Source organism: Carya illinoinensis, chromosome 7, assembly GCF_018687715.1.
Source record: "Carya illinoinensis cultivar Pawnee chromosome 7, C.illinoinensisPawnee_v1, whole genome shotgun sequence".
NCBI lineage: Eukaryota > Viridiplantae > Streptophyta > Magnoliopsida > Fagales > Juglandaceae > Carya > Carya illinoinensis.
Window position 1 is genome coordinate 34,251,888 of NC_056758.1, and position 17,397 is coordinate 34,269,284.

The window sequence follows — 17,397 nt, forward strand, 5'->3', positions numbered from 1 at the left end:
GTAATCTTGTACAAACACATTGAATAGCAAGTTTCCACTCTAGTGGACGTAGGCAAATTGCCGAACCACTTAAATACTGTTTCTATCTATTTTGTGTTTGATTTTTGGGCGGCTCTGGGCATAACAGTTACTAGTACATGTCCACAAAGAATCAAACACATAAGGTTATATAGGGGGCAACTCCAAGTGAAGTTAAAGGTTCTCTGCAAGCTATGGGAAGGCTATATGGAGAATCTGGTTCTATCATAAGCTTTCTCCTTGTTGCCAACAGGCTCTTGGTGCCTCACAAGAAAAGGGCAGAAATTTCCCCTCGGTTGTTATTGAAAATTTCAATTAGGGATTTGTGGTTTTGATCTTTGGGTGTTTGGTGTCTTCATACTCTGACTCGACAAAAGGATGAGACTGTTGGGTCTTCCCTTCAAAGATGGGTCTTTATAATAACAACTACTCATTGGCCCTTTGACAGAGGAAGTGGAAAAGTACTTGAGGGAATCGATGACGATGCTTGGTTCTGCACATTGTGCAATTTTGAGGTTGCAGTAAAGCCGCTAAAAATTAGAGGACATGGTGAGTGAGAATTTAAAGTTCAAGTTAAGATTATTAGTCATAGACACTAGCATCAATTGGTTTCATTAGTTGGTTGATGCATTTCTAAGAATTGAAGGCTGCTTATCTATATGTTCCTAATGATACCCTTTATTTCCATCTTCATGATGAAGGCAGGCCAACTCTGGAATGGGCAACGCATGTTAAGGTTGTTGTTGGTACAGCTCATGGAATTATTCACAGGAATATCAACTTATCAAATATTCGTCTAGATAACAACTTTGAAGCTTGGGTTTCAGACTTTGGGCTTACCAAATTAGCTCTTGATGTGACACACATATAACCACCCATGTCATGGGAACTTTTGGATACATGGCTCCAGAATACGCAACAAGTGGCAAATTGACTGAAAAGTCTGGTGTTTATTCCTTTCAGGTCGTGCTTTTGGAGCTAAGCCAGTGGATACCTCTTAGCCTTTGGGTGAGGAGAGCCTTGTTGAATGGACCCGCCCATTGCTTTCTCAAGCACTTGAAGATGATGACTTTGAAGGGTTGGTGGATCCAAGGCTAGAAAAGAACAATGTTATAAATGAAATGTTTTGGATGATTAAGGCAACTGTAGCTTGTGAGCGTTATTCAGCTACAAGAAGGCCAAAAATGAGTTTGGTGGTGACAGCTTTAGAGTCTTTGGATGAACTTTCAAATTTCACCAATGGAATGAAACTTGGCCAAAGTGAACAATTTAATCCTGCGAAACAATCTGCACAAATCAAAATGTTTCAATGGATGGCATTTGGTAGTGAAGAATACAATGTTGAGCTACCATTTTATCCAATCGGCTCAGAGTTTAAGGGAGGTATTGGTTGAACATGCATCATTTGTGATTGTATTCTCAAGAAGATTTTGGTGTATGTAGCAACACCCCTTGATGGTGTTGTTATTATGAAACATAGAGTGGCTGCTGGTACAAAGAAGATTCCTCATTTTTTACGTTGGTAGTGGGAAAATTGTGGGCAAGGATACCCGCACATTGTGGGCAAGGTGCTTCGATGGGAGATGGTTTGTCACATTCCATGAACAAAATACATCGGCCATGGGCCAGATAATTTCATTAGCAAATTCCTTTATTTTGATTCAACATCTTATTTAGACTATATTATGACTCAGTTTTATTTTCTTTTTATGTAATTAGTTGTGTAACTAGGGCCCATGTAGGGGTCATCTGCTTATCTATGAGCCAAAGGCTCTAGGGTTGATCATCTAGAAGTTTATTACAACATATTTTTCAATTTCTCTCTTCTTCTCTAGTAAGTAAGGTCAACCTCAAATCTGGCCAATTTTCTTGCACTTTCCTACATTTTCTATTCATCCAAACACCTACTATTAGGTGTGTTACACTATCGGCTTGCACAAGTTGTCCAGTTTGAAGGAAGCCTGTCGGATATAAGAGGTGGCATGTTTCGGATATTCACGTCAAGAGGCAGCATGCGGTATTCAATGTCGACCTCCCTGAACACTTTGACCATCTCTTCAATTAGAAGGGCTCTCCTGCTCCATCTCTCCCCCATTTCCTGGAAGTTCATTTGGTGTGTAGCCCACACTGTCATCATCAGTTTGTTCATATCTATAACCTCCCTCATTATCACCATTGGAGCTGGGTGCCAATGCTCATTCTTGCTCTCAATATACCTGCAGTTTTCAGCACCCACAATGCCCATTCAACAACATACTTGGAAAATGTTTCCCTTTTTGGTAAAACAAACGATCCAACAAAACAACATATCTATGGCAGTGTATGCAATAAGCCGGTTTGGGGAAAGAAACTTGTTGGAATTCACAAAGTTTTCTTCAAAAAGAAAAAAGCAGAATCTCTGTGGTTCAGCCATTCTCATCGCAAGAGCAAAGTGAAGGACTGCCTTACTCAAGAGTGGTTATGTTTCCACCGATTATAACATAAATGAGTTCATTCCATATATTTTTAATATTCTAAATCTCTGGAATTAAGGTGTACTAAAGAAGAATGCAAATCAATACTATAAGAAAAAAAAAAAGGGAATATTGATGCAGCTTCATACCTTGTTATTCTTTCTTTCATGGTGGAAACTTTATCCAATGGGGTGGAGACATGGATACAGAAATCAATAGCGTCTACCATGTGGGGACTGCGTTGGTAGTTACCAATGGGCTTGGTAGCTAGAATACTGTTCGGGTATATGATCTTTTGGTGATCCTTTCTCAGAAAAACTGTTGTTAGTATGTTCATTTCATCAACTATCATCTGAGACCCAAAAGAAACATATATAGTTGAGAATTTAATGAAAGATCGGGTATCATGTTTATCTGTGTATAACAAAATGTTATTAATATTCACTTCTTACCTGGACTCCATCCACTTCACAACGATCTCCAACATCAAATGGGTGCATCATAAATAAGAAGACTATTGCTTCAAATACTGTTTTGCAGGTGTTCCCGAAAATAAACCCCACCAAAAGAAGCTGTGAGCTCATGAAGACGAGGAAGTGAGTAATTGGCACTCCAAGTATTATAAACCATATTATCAGTATGATGATAGCCACAAGAACATTCAACATGTTACGGAGTTCGTCCACAGCTGTTTTTGTATCATCGAGAGACAATGCAAGCGCTCTTCTTTCTCTAAATGCAATAACCTAAAACAAAAATGAAGCATTCTATACTTCAAGGTGGTTCATGAAAAATTAATTAATCAGCACAGGAATTGGATTCTTTCCTCACTAGGAGATGAGGTAGCTTATAATTGAGAATCCATAGCCAATGGCCAAGATATGCAAGGGGAAAATAGTCATACCATCCAGCTTTTAAGGGATGACTTGCTTATTCCATTTTTCCCAGCAGCTACTCCAAACAAACGCATTGTTTCCAAAGCTTTATCTTGGCTCATGAAGCGCATCAGGTCCTCGAGGTAAATGTTCCTTTGGAGAGATTTACATTACTTAATAATACAATAATATAATATAATAATATATTAGGGATATGTGTGGAAGACAAAATATGACGACTGCTTCCAACCTCATTCGAAGAAAGAAAGGGAAGGTTAATTTCCCTCTTTCTACCTGGAACCTCCCATATTCTAGAGCCTATTATTATTATTCAATCAAAGGAAAAGAGAGGATAAGAGAGAGCGAAAATAAGAACTTACCGAGATCCTGGCTTTACCACATTCTGAAATATCCTTTTGGCTGCCTCTTTTGCCTTACATTCACTTGTAATCTGCAACAAAGCTTCATCCTCAATATTTGAACTTCGTATTTGCTCATCAAGAGTTGATAGAGCCCCATGCCTAATAATATCAATCATTTTCCCCATATTCCAAGCTGATATGGTCTTCTGATTTAGCTTGTGCAGGCGGTCAACTGCAACCTCCTCATCTCGCCTTTTAGAACTAAAGCTTGAAAATGGATGCTTCTTCCCAACTGTGGGACCATTTTGCAGTTCACCACTTCTTCCAACCCTGGGAAGCAAAGTTGCCCAAAGCTCAGTAACCCCATCTTTCTTCAACTGTTGAACCTCAGCCATAGCTTCCTCTCGTGTGTTATGTCCTCTAAATGATGGGGGAGTAGAAAGCGTTTCGATCACAAACTGCTTGAACAAAGCCTCGCGTATTCGTTCAAAGAATGTGTTTACATGAAAGGTTGAAGCCAGGACCTTGACTAGCAGAGTTTTCAGAAGCCATACAAGGGTACCAACAAGAAAACAAACAAGAACATTATCTACTTGAGGCAAAATTTTGCTTTTGGTCTCCTGCTCAACCTTGTCATCGAAAATACCATGCCATACTAGCAAAACCACACCCAACCAGAGGGTATTCTGAACAGATCCCCTTAGCCCATAAACAAAGTACAAAACCCGGTTTTGCAAAAGAAAACTGTTTTCTATAAGAAACACGACCACCCGAATTCCCCAACCCGAAACTAAACGCCCGGATATTAATGCTAAAACTAGTATTTCCCACTTCCATAATGGAAGATCCCCCAATTTTAGCCTCTTCAGAAAAGGAATCCAAATGCTACACACCAAGGCAGAAATGATTAAAATAAGACTCACCAATTGAAGCGATGTAAGTGTGCTGAATTTCAGACTCTTCTTATATTCTTGTGGGATGTCTTCAATATCATCATCCTCATAATCCTCATCTTTTCTGAGCACTCGTTCAGAGTTAACGCCTCTTTCTGAACCCTGGCATGGGTCCTCTGGCGGGTCTATCAGCCTAGACTTCCTGCTTAGCACGTACCTCCATGGATCTCGCCGAAATGCAGCATTTGAACTACACCTCAGAACCTCTTCCTCAACCGAGAAATCTTTATTTTTTCCTCCTACCGATTCACTTCTTGGAGATACAAGCATCTCCGGGGAACCTTGAGAGTTTTTGCTTAGACTTCCCCTACCATTCTTGCTTACATCAACGGGTTCATTGCTACAACCAATAACATCATCAAACGTGACTACTACTTCTTCTCTTTTGGCCATTCGACCGTGGTTTTGGTAATGATGCAACAGAGCTTGCCGTTCCTCCTGGTCGTAGTGCTGCATGAAGCTGTTCTTTAGTAGATGAAAAGGTTGGTTTAAAGCACTCTCTGAGAAGCCCCTTGTAGAGAATTTGATGCAGTTCTCAAAAGCATTAAGAGCAACTTCACGCGGGGTATAATTCCCGTATAAAGTAGAGTTCGAAAAAGAGGAAGGAGAAGAAGACATGCTCACCAAGACGCACTTATAGCGAAGAATCTCAACCGTGGAAGGGCTGTGCATGCATGGGTACACAGACAATAGATGCTGATAACGGTGGCCGCTACATGCCTACTAGTGATAGTACCAGTGAATCCTCTGCAGTAATCCACTTTAATTTGCTGTCATCGGGTGATTTGTATTTAGTCAGTAAATTATAAACGCTGTGGTTTAATTGTATTTTACAGATATTCTTCCAGAAACTGTTGTCAAATACATGTCATGAATAACCCAAGTATGGATTTCCCAGATATTTGAGCTGTTCTAGTATTTACATTTTCTGTTTCTTGGAAGAGAACGTCTGAGAAACATTTCCCTCAAGGGTTATCACTAAACTTATCTAATTGATCACAGTTTATCTAGTGATTAATCCAGATTTACAGAACAAGAGTACAAAAGAAAGCAAGTACAAAAAAAAAAAAGCCCCGCGAAACGAGATCATTAATGTCTTTCAAACATCCTTCTCGCCGCTTTGATGGCTACTCTTCCCATAAGTAGATACACTTCTAGAAGATTTCCCCTTCTGCCGGTGCATCCTCTCGTCCTTCATGATCTGTTCCAATATCATAATTCATAAAAGTTATAATCATCTGTTCCAATATCATAATTCATAAAAGTTATAAAAATTATTAAAAAAAAAAAAAAAATCTAGTTGAAGAAGGATAAAAGAAGGTTTCTTACCCTCTTGGCCATTTGCTGCAAAATTTCTACAATTTCTGAGAATTCTGGTCTTAAGGATGGATCTTGCTGCCAGCATCTCTCAAGCAATTCCACAAGCTTTGGGTAAGTTTGACTTGGAATTGTAGGCCTCAGACCCTGAATTTCATGTCACCAAATATCTATTAATAGAAATCATTCCATGCTTAGAGCTTATACTGTTCATAATAATTACAATTATTTAGCAATGCCCGGCTAACCTCATTTGTCACTTGCACAGTTAGTCAAGTAATACACTAATCTATACAGACAAGTTACACCAACAGGTTATAAGCCTTAGTTCAAGTGATTTTCCAGGCACGCACATTCTTGAGAATGAAATATGAACCAGAAACCTTCTTTGCAGCCATGGAGATTAGGTACTTGTGTACCCTTACAATGGTCAAAGGCCTAGGGGCTAGTAGCTATATTATTTGTGGTCGGTGAAAAGGGGCGTAAACTAAAATTTTCTCAAAACCAGAAAAGCAAACGAATGAAAGCTGTGATCGGCAAACAAAGAAGATTAACAACGTTTTTTATATACAATGTCAACGTTTACTGGAGCAATACCTTCTGAACTACACCAACTGCTGCTTGTACCGGGGTTAGGTGCTCATACGGAAGCTGGCATTTCAGTCAGAAAACAGAGATGATTGATATGAAGTCTGTACAACCATAAATGCATAGAAGTAGAGATATAGCGAACAATTATCATAAGAGAGCTATTGTTACTTTGCCCCCTCAAAAAAGAAGCCGATTACCTTCCCTGTAAGCAGCTCCCATAGTAGAACTCCAAAGCTGAATACATCAACTTTGTGATCATATGGTTTGTGTTCAATAAGCTTCCATGTAAAAACACCCACAAAAATGTCAGAAGGCTAGGGGAGCAGCCAACGAACATAATCATCAACCAAACCGTGCAAAATAATAACGAAAGCACTGAACAAATTCTATTGGCTTTCAGGAGTTAAAAAATCTATCACTGATCTAACGCTGAAAGAAACTACATCCCATTTTATATTCTATTCTATCAATCCGTCTCTTGTTGACAGGCGCTCATCTCTCATATGTTCACGTTTTTACATAATTGATAGGACTGATACTTATGCTAGTCTGGTCTATACCTTAAATGCACCCAACAGAAAGTTGGCCAAAACCATCAACCCAAAAGTCCAACTCTTCAACTCAGTGAGCTGTAAATTTATTGTCTATGCTTTGTTGTTTTCTTATATAGGTTATCAAATTTTAGTAAAAAATTGTTTATTCCTTTCATCTATTTCTTAGCAGACTTTTTCAAGAAGTATAAATTAATTTTTTAGTAAATTATTTGTTAAGTTACTTCGGATGTCAAAGTCCAATGCCAGTCTTATTAAACCTTGAACCTCTCACTTGTCAGTTTTTCCCAATGGTCCAGTTTCTAAAACCATGCCCGTGCCCACCTTGGTGCATCCTTATTTCTATGCTAGAAGTATCAAACATTTTCACACTATATTTCTTTCTTTTCTTTCTTCTGTTTCACAATCTTGGCACATTTTTATGAACTCATAAGGTGATATTATCCGGCATACCAGATCCCTACCTGTATTACTAAAATTGCACAAAGAAGAAAGGGTGATTTATGTATTGAAAATTTGAAAGTCATTTCCACGGTATAAGAACTAGAAGTTTATGTCAGGCTAGAAATTTAATATTCTTTTATCAACTTGCTATGAAGTAAAAAGGTAAACAGCCATCAAAACGTATCTATGGTATAAGAGCTCAGGAGCCATCCCAAACAAACTTCCCTAAATGTTCTTAGTACATTGTTTGGAACATTTTCACAGACTATATCCTGCATACCATGTTCCTACTTGTCTTACAAAAACTACAGAAAGAAAAGAGTGCTTTACACATTGAAACTCAATTCTAGGGTACAAAAGCTAGACATATGCCAGGTTAGAAATCTCATATGCTTTTCAAAACTTGCAATCAGGTAAAAAGGTTAAAAAGCCATCAGTACATATCTACAGAATTGCTCATAGAACGTACCTAGGTGTCTTATGTATACTTCTTGTGTACACGGGCTATGCCTATTTTTTGATCAATAATATTTTTCTCTTACTTATCAAAAAATAAAAAAACATATCTACAGAAACAGACCTCTGGAGCCATCCAACGATATGTTCCAGTTTCTGCAGTCATGTCACCAGATTGAGCTTGCGTTCTGGCAACACCAAAATCAGCAACCTTGACAACCTGATAGAGGAGTTTTTGGAAATTTATTAGATGGAAATTTGGACCAGTCTTAGAGCCACGTTCACAGCCATAAAATAAATGTGGGCTGAAAAAAAATCTTATGGCAATCAGTATTTCTTCTTATTTATCAGTTTTTTATTGAGACCTAATAAATGGCTGTAAGCAGAACTCTGCCTTATTAAAGTCCGCATAAAAACGAAAATAATTCTATGGACATCCCAACATTATACCTGCAATTAAGTGCCACAAAATTTAGGGGCCACTAGTCAAGATTTTAAGACAAGGAGCAATAATTCCCAATCACAGGTAACTAGCCATCAATCAGCAAGCAACTCATAATTAAATCTGTAGCTTTCAGTTCAAAAGTGGATATAGTTGTCACTTATAGAAAACATAAAGTGGATGTAGTTGTCTTTTAATTTAACAAAAAAGTCAATCAATCTTAGAGCATCCATTTTACACAATTTTTAACTACGACATCACCAACCCATCATCAGCTATGATGGTTATGAACCAGAAGGCTGCTATTCAATAATGTTTCAAGACCAAAACAGTGATCAAGAAGTAAGCCATGATCATGTGGAACTCTAGGGAAGATAAGGGTGCAATAGCCACACAAAAAACCTATAGATTTAAAAAGCTAATAACACAAAATGTAAGCCACTTACTCCATTTCCATCCATCAAAAGATTGGCAGCTTTCAGGTCCCGATGTATTATATTATTTTGATGCAAGAATTTCATTCCCTCGGAAGCACCAATTGCTACATTGATTAAGTGTGGAAGTGTCAAAACAAGCTTTTGTTTATGCAGAAAGTCATGCATGCTTCCACCAGACATGTACTCTGAGAAAGAATGAAAGAAATAACAAAGGAAAATTCCAATAAAAAAATTACCAATCATATACTCATAATCAGATAGCTAATGAATGTAAATTAGAGTATATCCCACAAAAAAAAAATTACCCATGACAAGACAGGGGTTTGGGGTTCTCAGGCATGCCCCGATGAATTGAATAACATTATTGTGCCTAATATCCCTGCAAGTTTCAAAAGAAGAGTTGGAAGAGAAAAAGAAAAGTACATAGGCTAGGGATAACGGCCTTTTTTTTCATAGAGATCCACCAAAATGCAGTCATAAAATATAAAGGCATACCATAATCACCTGCTCAGTTTTCTAACAAGTTGGAATTATATTACCCATGAACGAAACTAAATACCATAAAAATTACTGAGAAATTCAGTCTCATCATACATTTCTTTTTTCCCCTTGATAAACATGTGTCTCATCATGCAGTTCTAGCAAAACTAAATGATGATAAGGAGAAGATTTTGAATAACATCAATTGATGCATTACTAGCTAATGAACATATGAACCTCTCTCTCTCTCTCTCTCTCTCTCTCTCTCTCTCTCTCTCTCTCTCTCTCAAATGAGTTCATTTTTTTATAATTAAAATAAAATTTTATTGAAACAAGAAATGGGTTCATTATAGCAGCAAATGAACCCAATTCAAGAATCGCCTTTCTGATATAAAGACAAAATATAAATTTTGTGTTTTGTGTGCGCGCACGCGAGCGTGTGTGAGAGAGAGAGAGAGAGAGGAAAAGAACAAAAGGAAGGTAATAGTGAAAGCAGTTCGCATAGAAGTTCCATGTTTTGACATGACAAACCTCATAATATGGACTTCTTGAGTAAATTCCTTCATGATATTATTAGTATTTGTGTGCTCGGCCCTCAGAACTTTAATTGCTACATCTTGATCACAAAAAGTACCTTTATACCTGCACGTAACCAATCATACTTGTCAACAAACACTCATAAACAAACAGATCGTGGCCATAAAGGATGAAAATACTCACAAATCGCAAAATGATACAGATGCAATTTTCGTTTCATATTGCAACTTGCTTGTATCTATTTCCCAATCGTTAATTCCATCAGTGGACATATTCACATAATTAGAGATAAACTTGATCCCAGTTTGCTCTTGCTCCTCAGCAGCGGGAACACAAGGAAATTTCATCAAAGGTTGCTTCTGAGTGACTCCAAGATATCAGATCTAATTAGATGTGGTATGCGGAAAATGCATGCAAGTTCATAACTTATAGCATCACTTAGTTTGCATAAATTAGAAATTTAGTATGATATAAAAAGTTAATAAAAGATTGGGACATGTAAGGAATCCCCATATAATGAAGGCTGCTACTTTTAAGACATCACCAAAGAAAAGTAGAGTAGGACAACAGAAAAACAGGACGGTACAGATTGGAGCTTATAATCCTAGCCAGATTTAAAACAAAGCTTTATTGTTTACCCTTTCATAATGCAAATTGTTTTATTTTGTGGTCCTGCCATAGATGAGTTTAATAATTACTCAATGCTAGTTTTAACCAGTAACTGGAAAGAACATGTGAAATGCATAGAGGACTGTGCCCAAAAACCCTTCTTCAAGGATTCTACAATTTCTACTGGTACATAGTAAAACCAAGCCCTATTGGATTGCATAGAATAATCAAATTGTTATTTATCATTTTCACATGATTCATGGTTTATCAACCCTTCTCAGATAATTTTCATTTATTTAATTGATTAGCCACTAATAATTGCACCCACTCATCTTTTTAATCGCTCCATCTTCTCAATTATAAATTTTATAACTTTTTCTGAAATATGGATCTATAAAATTTGTATTATTCTACTGATAAAAAATAAATAAATAAATTTGTACTATTTTGTATCGAAATATTAAGACCTCACAACTATATACGTGTTTACCATTTTCCACTTTCCAAGAAAACTCTAGGTCCCATTATCACCTATCCCAAACATCACTTAAGGACTGACATCAGAACAACATAAACTATTCGCAGAAGCAGGATACTTAGAGATCAAGAAGTCTACTCTATCATCATAGGCCATAAATTTCACAGTTATTTAATTCAACAGAAAAAAATGCTAATTTTAAATTAATTGATTTTTTTGGCCTCTGGTGTCATTTCATGTAAAAGTTCATCCCGAATTAATAAGAGAACTTATTAAGGCAACTATAACAAGGGTATCAGGAATTTCCGTCTTTGGATCATTGATCAAACTTAAGTTAATAGCAGCAATACTGAAGTTTTTCATTGAACAGCAGCGGCGGCCATGAGGAAGACTAATTTCATACCAGTTCTATTTATTGTCGTTAAAGGACTCGACTTCTTCAGAAATTAAAATTCAGGCCTTAAGTAACCGAAAGTAATCAAACTAAGTGTTTGGGAAATGCAATTCTTTCCTGCTTTAATGTAAGGATCTCACAATCATTTGGCAAAACATGAGAAAGGCTAAAAAAGGTCGGTACATGGACAATTGATAATTTGGGGCACCTATAATTTGCAATGCATGCAGGATGATTTACCAATAAAAAAATCATTCCCTATAAACACTCCAACTAGGATCGGACAAAGTGACCACCTTCTGGCAAAATAATCTTATCCATGATTTTGTTTTAACAAAAGTATATTTGCTTTTACCTTGTTAAACAATAACATAAATTGGTGGGAGGGGTGAGGGGAGGTAGAGGGGATACCTCAATTCTCTTGACAAGTGTATTTCTAAGCTTCTCAGTCTCCTATAAATTATAGAATACGCAGATCAGTTGATCCATTCACAAAAAATTACAGATGAGGCAAAGTAATACACAACGCAAATATGGTTTATTCAATAATTTAAGAAAGCCAAGTTGAAAGCTCAATACAAATCCATTGAGACTGATAAATGACAACACATGATATTTAAGTTCAATCAAAAGCAATGAATATCCAAATTGATTGCACAATAATCATAATCCATTAAGACCGGCAAATGACAGCCATTTAAATTTAGCTGAATAAAGCAATGAATATTAGGATTGATTGCATGATAATCACAATCCAACAAGACTGAAAAATGACAGTAAATGAAATATACATTCAATCAACTGTATAAAGCAATGAATATTTAAATTGATCGAATGATAAAAAAAATATTCTTCCCAGGGACTAGTAATCAATTGATGAATCATATACTATAATGAAAAAATCTGAGAAAAAAATATATAGATACCTCAAGTGCCCAACCATCAACAAGAAAATAGTCCAACGAGAATCCATCATCAGTGGAAAAAGCATGCGCTTCTCGAATGTTCAGCCCAATCTCAGACATTAAAGAAGTCAACTGAATGCAGCATTAAAAGTTCAAATAGAAACTAAAAACACATTTGCTTAATACAGATAATATAGTCACAGATAGAATATCTTACTAGTAAGTAACTTTTGGAAGTTCCATACATAGTATGAAATAAACTATTTTATCCACCATCACATCTTGAGCCTGATCTGATGCAATCTATCTTTAGGCATGTGAATTACAAAGAACTTGCTTTGGTGGTGACAAAGATATGCATAAAACAAGGGTAAGGGAACAGAGTAGTAGATATATCTGTTACTTAGGAATAACATATTAAAGTGAGATCCCTATAATATGTATAAGTTGACTTTTAAAGTTCAATTGTTGTGAATAGAATCATGACTAATCCATATACAGACAGAAGTCCAACAATACTACCAATGGCTGGTGGTAACTAATCCCCAGGATTGCTGACTGAAGACTAAAGAGAAAATGAAGGATCATAAAACAAGAACATGATGGCTGAAGCACAGAGATGCCTCTATAGTGTTCAGAATTATGATAGAGAGCTAAAAAGAACTATGCAATGTCAATAAATCAATCAGACCTTGGAAGGAGTGGATGGTTGAGAGAATAGAGTAATCACAAGATGAAAGAAAAACAGACAGTCAACTGCAGTGACATTGATGAAAGCCATTGTTTCTCTTTCTTTTCAAGCAGCGACTAGCTCTTTTATTCCTTGGTCATTAACCTAATGTTTCCAGAGCACCCATGATGAATGGGCAAACAGGTGTCCCCTCATGGATGGGAAGATGAGAGCCAGGTACCCTCACAGTTCTAGGAGTCACCAGCACGTGATTCAGATCAGGTCCAGCAAGGATATGGATCTAATATTTCATTATTATTAATGGTTGTAAAAAATAATGTTCATTAGCAGCATCAAATATAATTCTCTTTCCATAATTTTATCTCCTTGCTTGAAAATTGAAGTCGAGTCAGATGCCTTGTAAAGAGTATTCATCCACCACATACTATGAAAACACTCCTAACCAAAGGATGCAAAAAAGAAAGAATTATAACAATTCTGGAGATGATTCCAAGAATGGTTTGGGCCATGTGAAATCAACATGCTCACTATGGAGAGGGGCAGAGAGAGAGGGGATCCAGCTACCTGACTGAAAACTTTGGGCTTGTCGTTTGTTGAAATTGTAATCTCATGCCTTGCCCTACAAATATATTGGAAAGCATTACAATATTTATTAACTAAGCATCTATAACGCTTCCAGAAATCAAATATATTTTTATTTCTCATAAAAAATATTTGGAAATTCTCATAATCCACAAGAAAGCAACATGAAACTGAATACAGGTTGGAGAAAAATTGTAGAATATATTTATATAAATATAATCAAAAGGAAACATATGGTCCAAGGATACGTAACAGTTCAAAGCAAAGTCACAAACCAGTATGAGATTATGCATAAATTTTCCAGACTAGGATAGAATAAATATTTTGATGAAACCGTGGCTCAACTTGATTGTGACACTTACAGGGATGCATTAAGTTTGATAGGATCCTTTTAGGTTTATCATAGAAGATATTTCAAGAAACAAAATAATTTCTAATCAGATGCAATAGACTTGAAGGCTCTTCCGGAAAAAAGTAAATGAGAAGAGATGGGGAAATTCCCAATCATACCATTGAAATTTACAGGATTTTGATGGTAACATCCAAGGAGGAATCAAGTATGCAAGTTGATCGAATTTCAACAACTGGCCATCAAATATGATGCAAAGGAAAAGCAGAGACTAATCTCACAACCAGGATTAAACCAATCAAAATTATTTACTGAGAACTGAGAGGATTATCATTCGCATAGTCATGCCTATCTTGAACATGCAAGTAGTTGACTTTTAGGCTCCGTTTGGATGTTTAGAATATCTCAATATATTTGTGAATAATAGTGAAATTGTTTGAGTTAAGATTTTTATTGAGTTTTAGAAAAAAAAGTTAAAATATTATAAAATAAAATAAAAATTATTTGAATATATTTTTTTAATATTATTTTTGTTTTGAAATTTGAAAATTTTGTTTTGTGTTTTGTTTGAAAAATTGAGAAATTTCTTCTGATTAAGTAATTATTAGATAAAAAAGTCAGAAAATTTAAAAATTTGAAATGGAAAAGTGTTCTGTGAGTTTGTTGAGAAGAAAATATATGAGAACATTTGTATTGAAAAACGGGCCTTGAAAGTTAGCTGAACATCAGGTGACTAGCCAAAAGCAGTTGGGGGATGAGGACTGAAAAAGTAAGAGAAAGAATACTCGAGATGTCAATAACTAACAATCCTAATTAAAGAAATCGAAGGACATTTTTACCATACCCATTTTCCCTGCTATTATCAGAACACAGAGGATCCACTTCTCTTTGAGAGTTTGAATAAAATGAATAACTGCAATTTCCACTAGCAAAATGAGCCTGCACATTTTCGAGAAGAATTTGGTCAATCAAAATGAGTTTAAAACCGGGGGGGGGGGGGGGGGGGGGGGGGGGGGGGGGGGGGGGGTGGGCTTGTGTTGGTTGAAGTGGAGCAACGAAAAAGCTCGAGAAGCCAGAATTGTGACAAAATCAGCTCCAGTATTCAAACGGTGAATACGTCAATTACCACTAGACACTAAAGACAAAAGAATTCCAGAAATATGCTCGATTCTAAGTCAAACTAGCATTTAAATTCCATTTTTGTGATAGATGGAAATGATGATATATGTAACAGGAAAATGGAAACTCAAAGAAAAATGCACAAAGCCGGGAATCCTTACGCTGCAAATGATACAAGGATATATGGTCTCTCTTATAAGTTACCTGCACGACACGAACTTCGATTGCATGTTTTGTAGCAGGATCGCGTGCCATATGCAGTAATCTTTTGTGCATAAGAACATCTTGTGCTTTCTCGACATTCACATCCAAGGCATACCTGCAATCAGAAAATGGTTCCATAAACTTAAGTATTGATGATAAGCCCTCCAAAAACTTCAGCATCGGCTCCATAAGGGGCCATTAAGCCAAAGTTGAAAGCCACAATTACGTCATACCTTTGTGACAGACAAGAAAGATCATTAAACGCAAGTAAACAACAAGAAGAAATAAATAAATAAAAATTAACGTAAGGCTAGGGTTTTAGGGGTACCTTGGGGGAAGCCGATGAAAATGCATCCAGAGCTCATCTTCAAAACCAGGAAGATTGACCTCTGCTAAGTTTAAGTCCTTGAGTAGATGAAGAACTTGATCGTACGCAATGACTTTCAATCTCTGGTTCCGACTGTGAGTCGGTGCAAAATTCACGGCCCTACTACTACAGCTCTCCGTATCAATATCCATGATCACACCGCCAAAACGAAAACACAAAATGAAAAACTCAAGAACCACCGTTCAGAATCTTGAACCACGGTCGTCGAGGAATAAGCACAGTCCACGTGAAGCCGAAACTATACCCAACGAGAACGAAAAAATGGAGAGGATTTTCTAGAGAGAAGTTATAAACGGCTTTTGAAAGAGCGCCATGGCTTCTGCTCTACACCTCTCTGTTCCTCTTCCCTGTTTCTGAAAAGCGGAATTAATCTGGGAATTAAATAAAGAACGTTAACGACAAGTGGCGGGCGCACAGTGCGCACTTCTCATTTCTCGCCTCTCCGACTCCCAATCAATCTCGTCGTCGGTTCTTCCTATTCATCTCACTTTGGCGTAAACATAAAAACAAAAAATGTCTTATCATTGGCGATTTATTATACGTTTAAAGGTAACAAAAAAGCCAACTTTTGACGTAAAATGACAAATAATAAATCGAACGAGATCAACATAACTTTTCTGAGAACCAAAGGAAATTAGGTTTCATTTTTACTCTTTTCCGATACAAGATCATTGGACCGCGATAATTATACAAACATCATTCTTGTAGCATCCGTTGATTGCATCATCTCCTTACGTCATTAGTTGTAATGACAGTAATAATTGAGTGAATTTGGTAAGATTTATTTAAAATGAATTTATATATATTTAGATATTAAAATAAATTTATATATATTTATAAAAAATTAAAAAATATTATAAGTCTTGTATATAAAAATATGTTAAATTAAAAAAAATTATAGATTCTATATATAAAAAGATTTTGAGTATAAATGAGTTTAATAATTTTAAAAATTAGATATTTAAATATTAAACTCAACTTAAAATTAAATTAAATTAAGACTGTGATTATTCAGTTCAACTTCATCTCAATTAAATAAAATTAATTCAGTCAAATTTCAAAACTGAGACCTTATTATTCACATACAGTCTGACAAATTTCCCTATACATATATAATCTTTTTCTCAAATTTTTAGGCAGTTTTATTTTAAATGAATAACCTTTTTATAAAATAATTTATAAAAATATCTTTAATTTCAAATATGATTGTTTTTTTATTCAAAGTTCAAATACTTCACAGTAGTAAGCCAGCCTGATCTCAGCGGGCAGAGGTTTTGCATCATTGAATTATCTTTGAAGCATGCCAAATATCTTTTATGTTTATAATTTAGAACTAGTTTGAATTTAGAGATAGAATGATATAATTTTAGATAAAAGATAAAAATTGAATAAAATATTATTATTATTTTAAATTTAAAAAAATTAAATTATTTATTATATTTTATATGAAAATTTAAAAAAATTATAATGATAAAATGATATCAAACGTTTTTTTGACTCCAAACAAAACCTTAGCAACGTGGGAAGTTCAATCATTTGCTCTTCGTACCCACTAAAAGAATAAATTTTATTTATTTTTTATTATTTTTATGAATTGGAGTATGGATCAATACATATAGGACTAGGTTGCTTCTGTATTTTCTATGCGGGTAGATGCAAGAAAAGATTCCTTATATTGAGACAGAATCTAACTTGCGTAGATTACGAGAAATATAAACTAAGCATTAAATGCAGAAGGAAGCTAGAGCAGTTGTATGCCAGC

General features: G+C 35.8%; 2 protein-coding genes and 1 pseudogene across 5 annotated transcripts; 1 reads left to right on the forward strand and 2 right to left on the reverse strand.

Moving 5' to 3' along the window:
• The first annotated feature begins 212 nt into the window (after nucleotides 1–212).
• LOC122316355 lies at nucleotides 213–1,476 on the forward strand (annotated as a pseudogene).
• A 143-nt stretch (nucleotides 1,477–1,619) lies between these two features.
• Nucleotides 1,620–5,428, reverse strand: LOC122317558 (mechanosensitive ion channel protein 6-like). Of its 2 annotated transcripts, XM_043134702.1 has the most exons (7): nucleotides 5,286–5,428; nucleotides 4,632–5,111; nucleotides 3,727–4,232; nucleotides 3,376–3,499; nucleotides 2,924–3,217; nucleotides 2,621–2,823; nucleotides 1,620–2,234 (listed from the first exon to the last, which is right to left on the reverse strand). In XM_043134702.1, the coding sequence occupies exons 1-7, from the start codon at nucleotides 5,331–5,333 to the stop codon at nucleotides 1,943–1,945; spliced, it is 1,947 nt and encodes a 648-aa protein (XP_042990636.1). In that variant the 5' UTR covers nucleotides 5,334–5,428; the 3' UTR covers nucleotides 1,620–1,942. The 2 variants fall into 2 exon arrangements, with proteins under 2 accessions (XP_042990636.1, XP_042990635.1); XM_043134701.1 differs by having other exon boundaries at nucleotides 3,727–5,111.
• Nucleotides 5,415–16,262, reverse strand: LOC122317559 (serine/threonine-protein kinase STY46-like). 3 transcript variants are annotated; one of them, XM_043134705.1, is made up of 15 exons: nucleotides 15,576–16,262; nucleotides 15,248–15,362; nucleotides 14,769–14,863; nucleotides 13,558–13,612; nucleotides 12,324–12,434; nucleotides 11,809–11,850; nucleotides 10,100–10,275; nucleotides 9,911–10,021; nucleotides 9,205–9,278; nucleotides 8,909–9,003; nucleotides 8,145–8,240; nucleotides 6,767–6,847; nucleotides 6,576–6,629; nucleotides 5,991–6,125; nucleotides 5,415–5,862 (listed from the first exon to the last, which is right to left on the reverse strand). In XM_043134705.1, exons 1-15 carry the CDS (start codon nucleotides 15,764–15,766, stop codon nucleotides 5,761–5,763), a joined length of 1,533 nt encoding a protein of 510 aa, XP_042990639.1. In that variant the 5' UTR covers nucleotides 15,767–16,262; the 3' UTR covers nucleotides 5,415–5,760. The 3 variants fall into 3 exon arrangements, with proteins under 3 accessions (XP_042990639.1, XP_042990637.1, XP_042990638.1); XM_043134703.1 differs by having other exon boundaries at nucleotides 8,909–9,084; nucleotides 15,576–16,261; XM_043134704.1 differs by lacking the exon at nucleotides 11,809–11,850 and having other exon boundaries at nucleotides 8,909–9,084.
• Nucleotides 16,263–17,397: the final 1,135 nt, after the last annotated feature.

What these genes read in the sequence shown, in the direction of transcription:
- LOC122317558 (XM_043134701.1), bottom strand. Translation starts at nt 5,333, where the DNA reads ATGCACAGCCCTTCCACGGTTGAGATTCTTCGCTATAAGTGCGTCTTG. An exon ending in GTGGTAAAGCCAGGATCTCG is followed by an intron (nt 3,500 to 3,726) that starts GTAAGTTCTTAT and finishes ATCTCTCCAAAG; the next exon opens with GAACATTTACCTCGAGGACC. An exon ending in GTGAAGTGGATGGAGTCCAG is followed by an intron (nt 2,824 to 2,923) that starts GTAAGAAGTGAA and finishes TTTGGGTCTCAG; the next exon opens with ATGATAGTTGATGAAATGAA.
- LOC122317559 (XM_043134703.1), bottom strand. Translation starts at nt 15,766, where the DNA reads ATGGATATTGATACGGAGAGCTGTAGTAGTAGGGCCGTGAATTTTGCA. An exon ending in CAGTTGGTGTAGTTCAGAAG is followed by an intron (nt 6,126 to 6,575) that starts GTATTGCTCCAG and finishes CATGAAATTCAG; the next exon opens with GGTCTGAGGCCTACAATTCC. An exon ending in TGCAGCAAATGGCCAAGAGG is followed by an intron (nt 5,863 to 5,990) that starts GTAAGAAACCTT and finishes ATATTGGAACAG; the next exon opens with ATCATGAAGGACGAGAGGAT.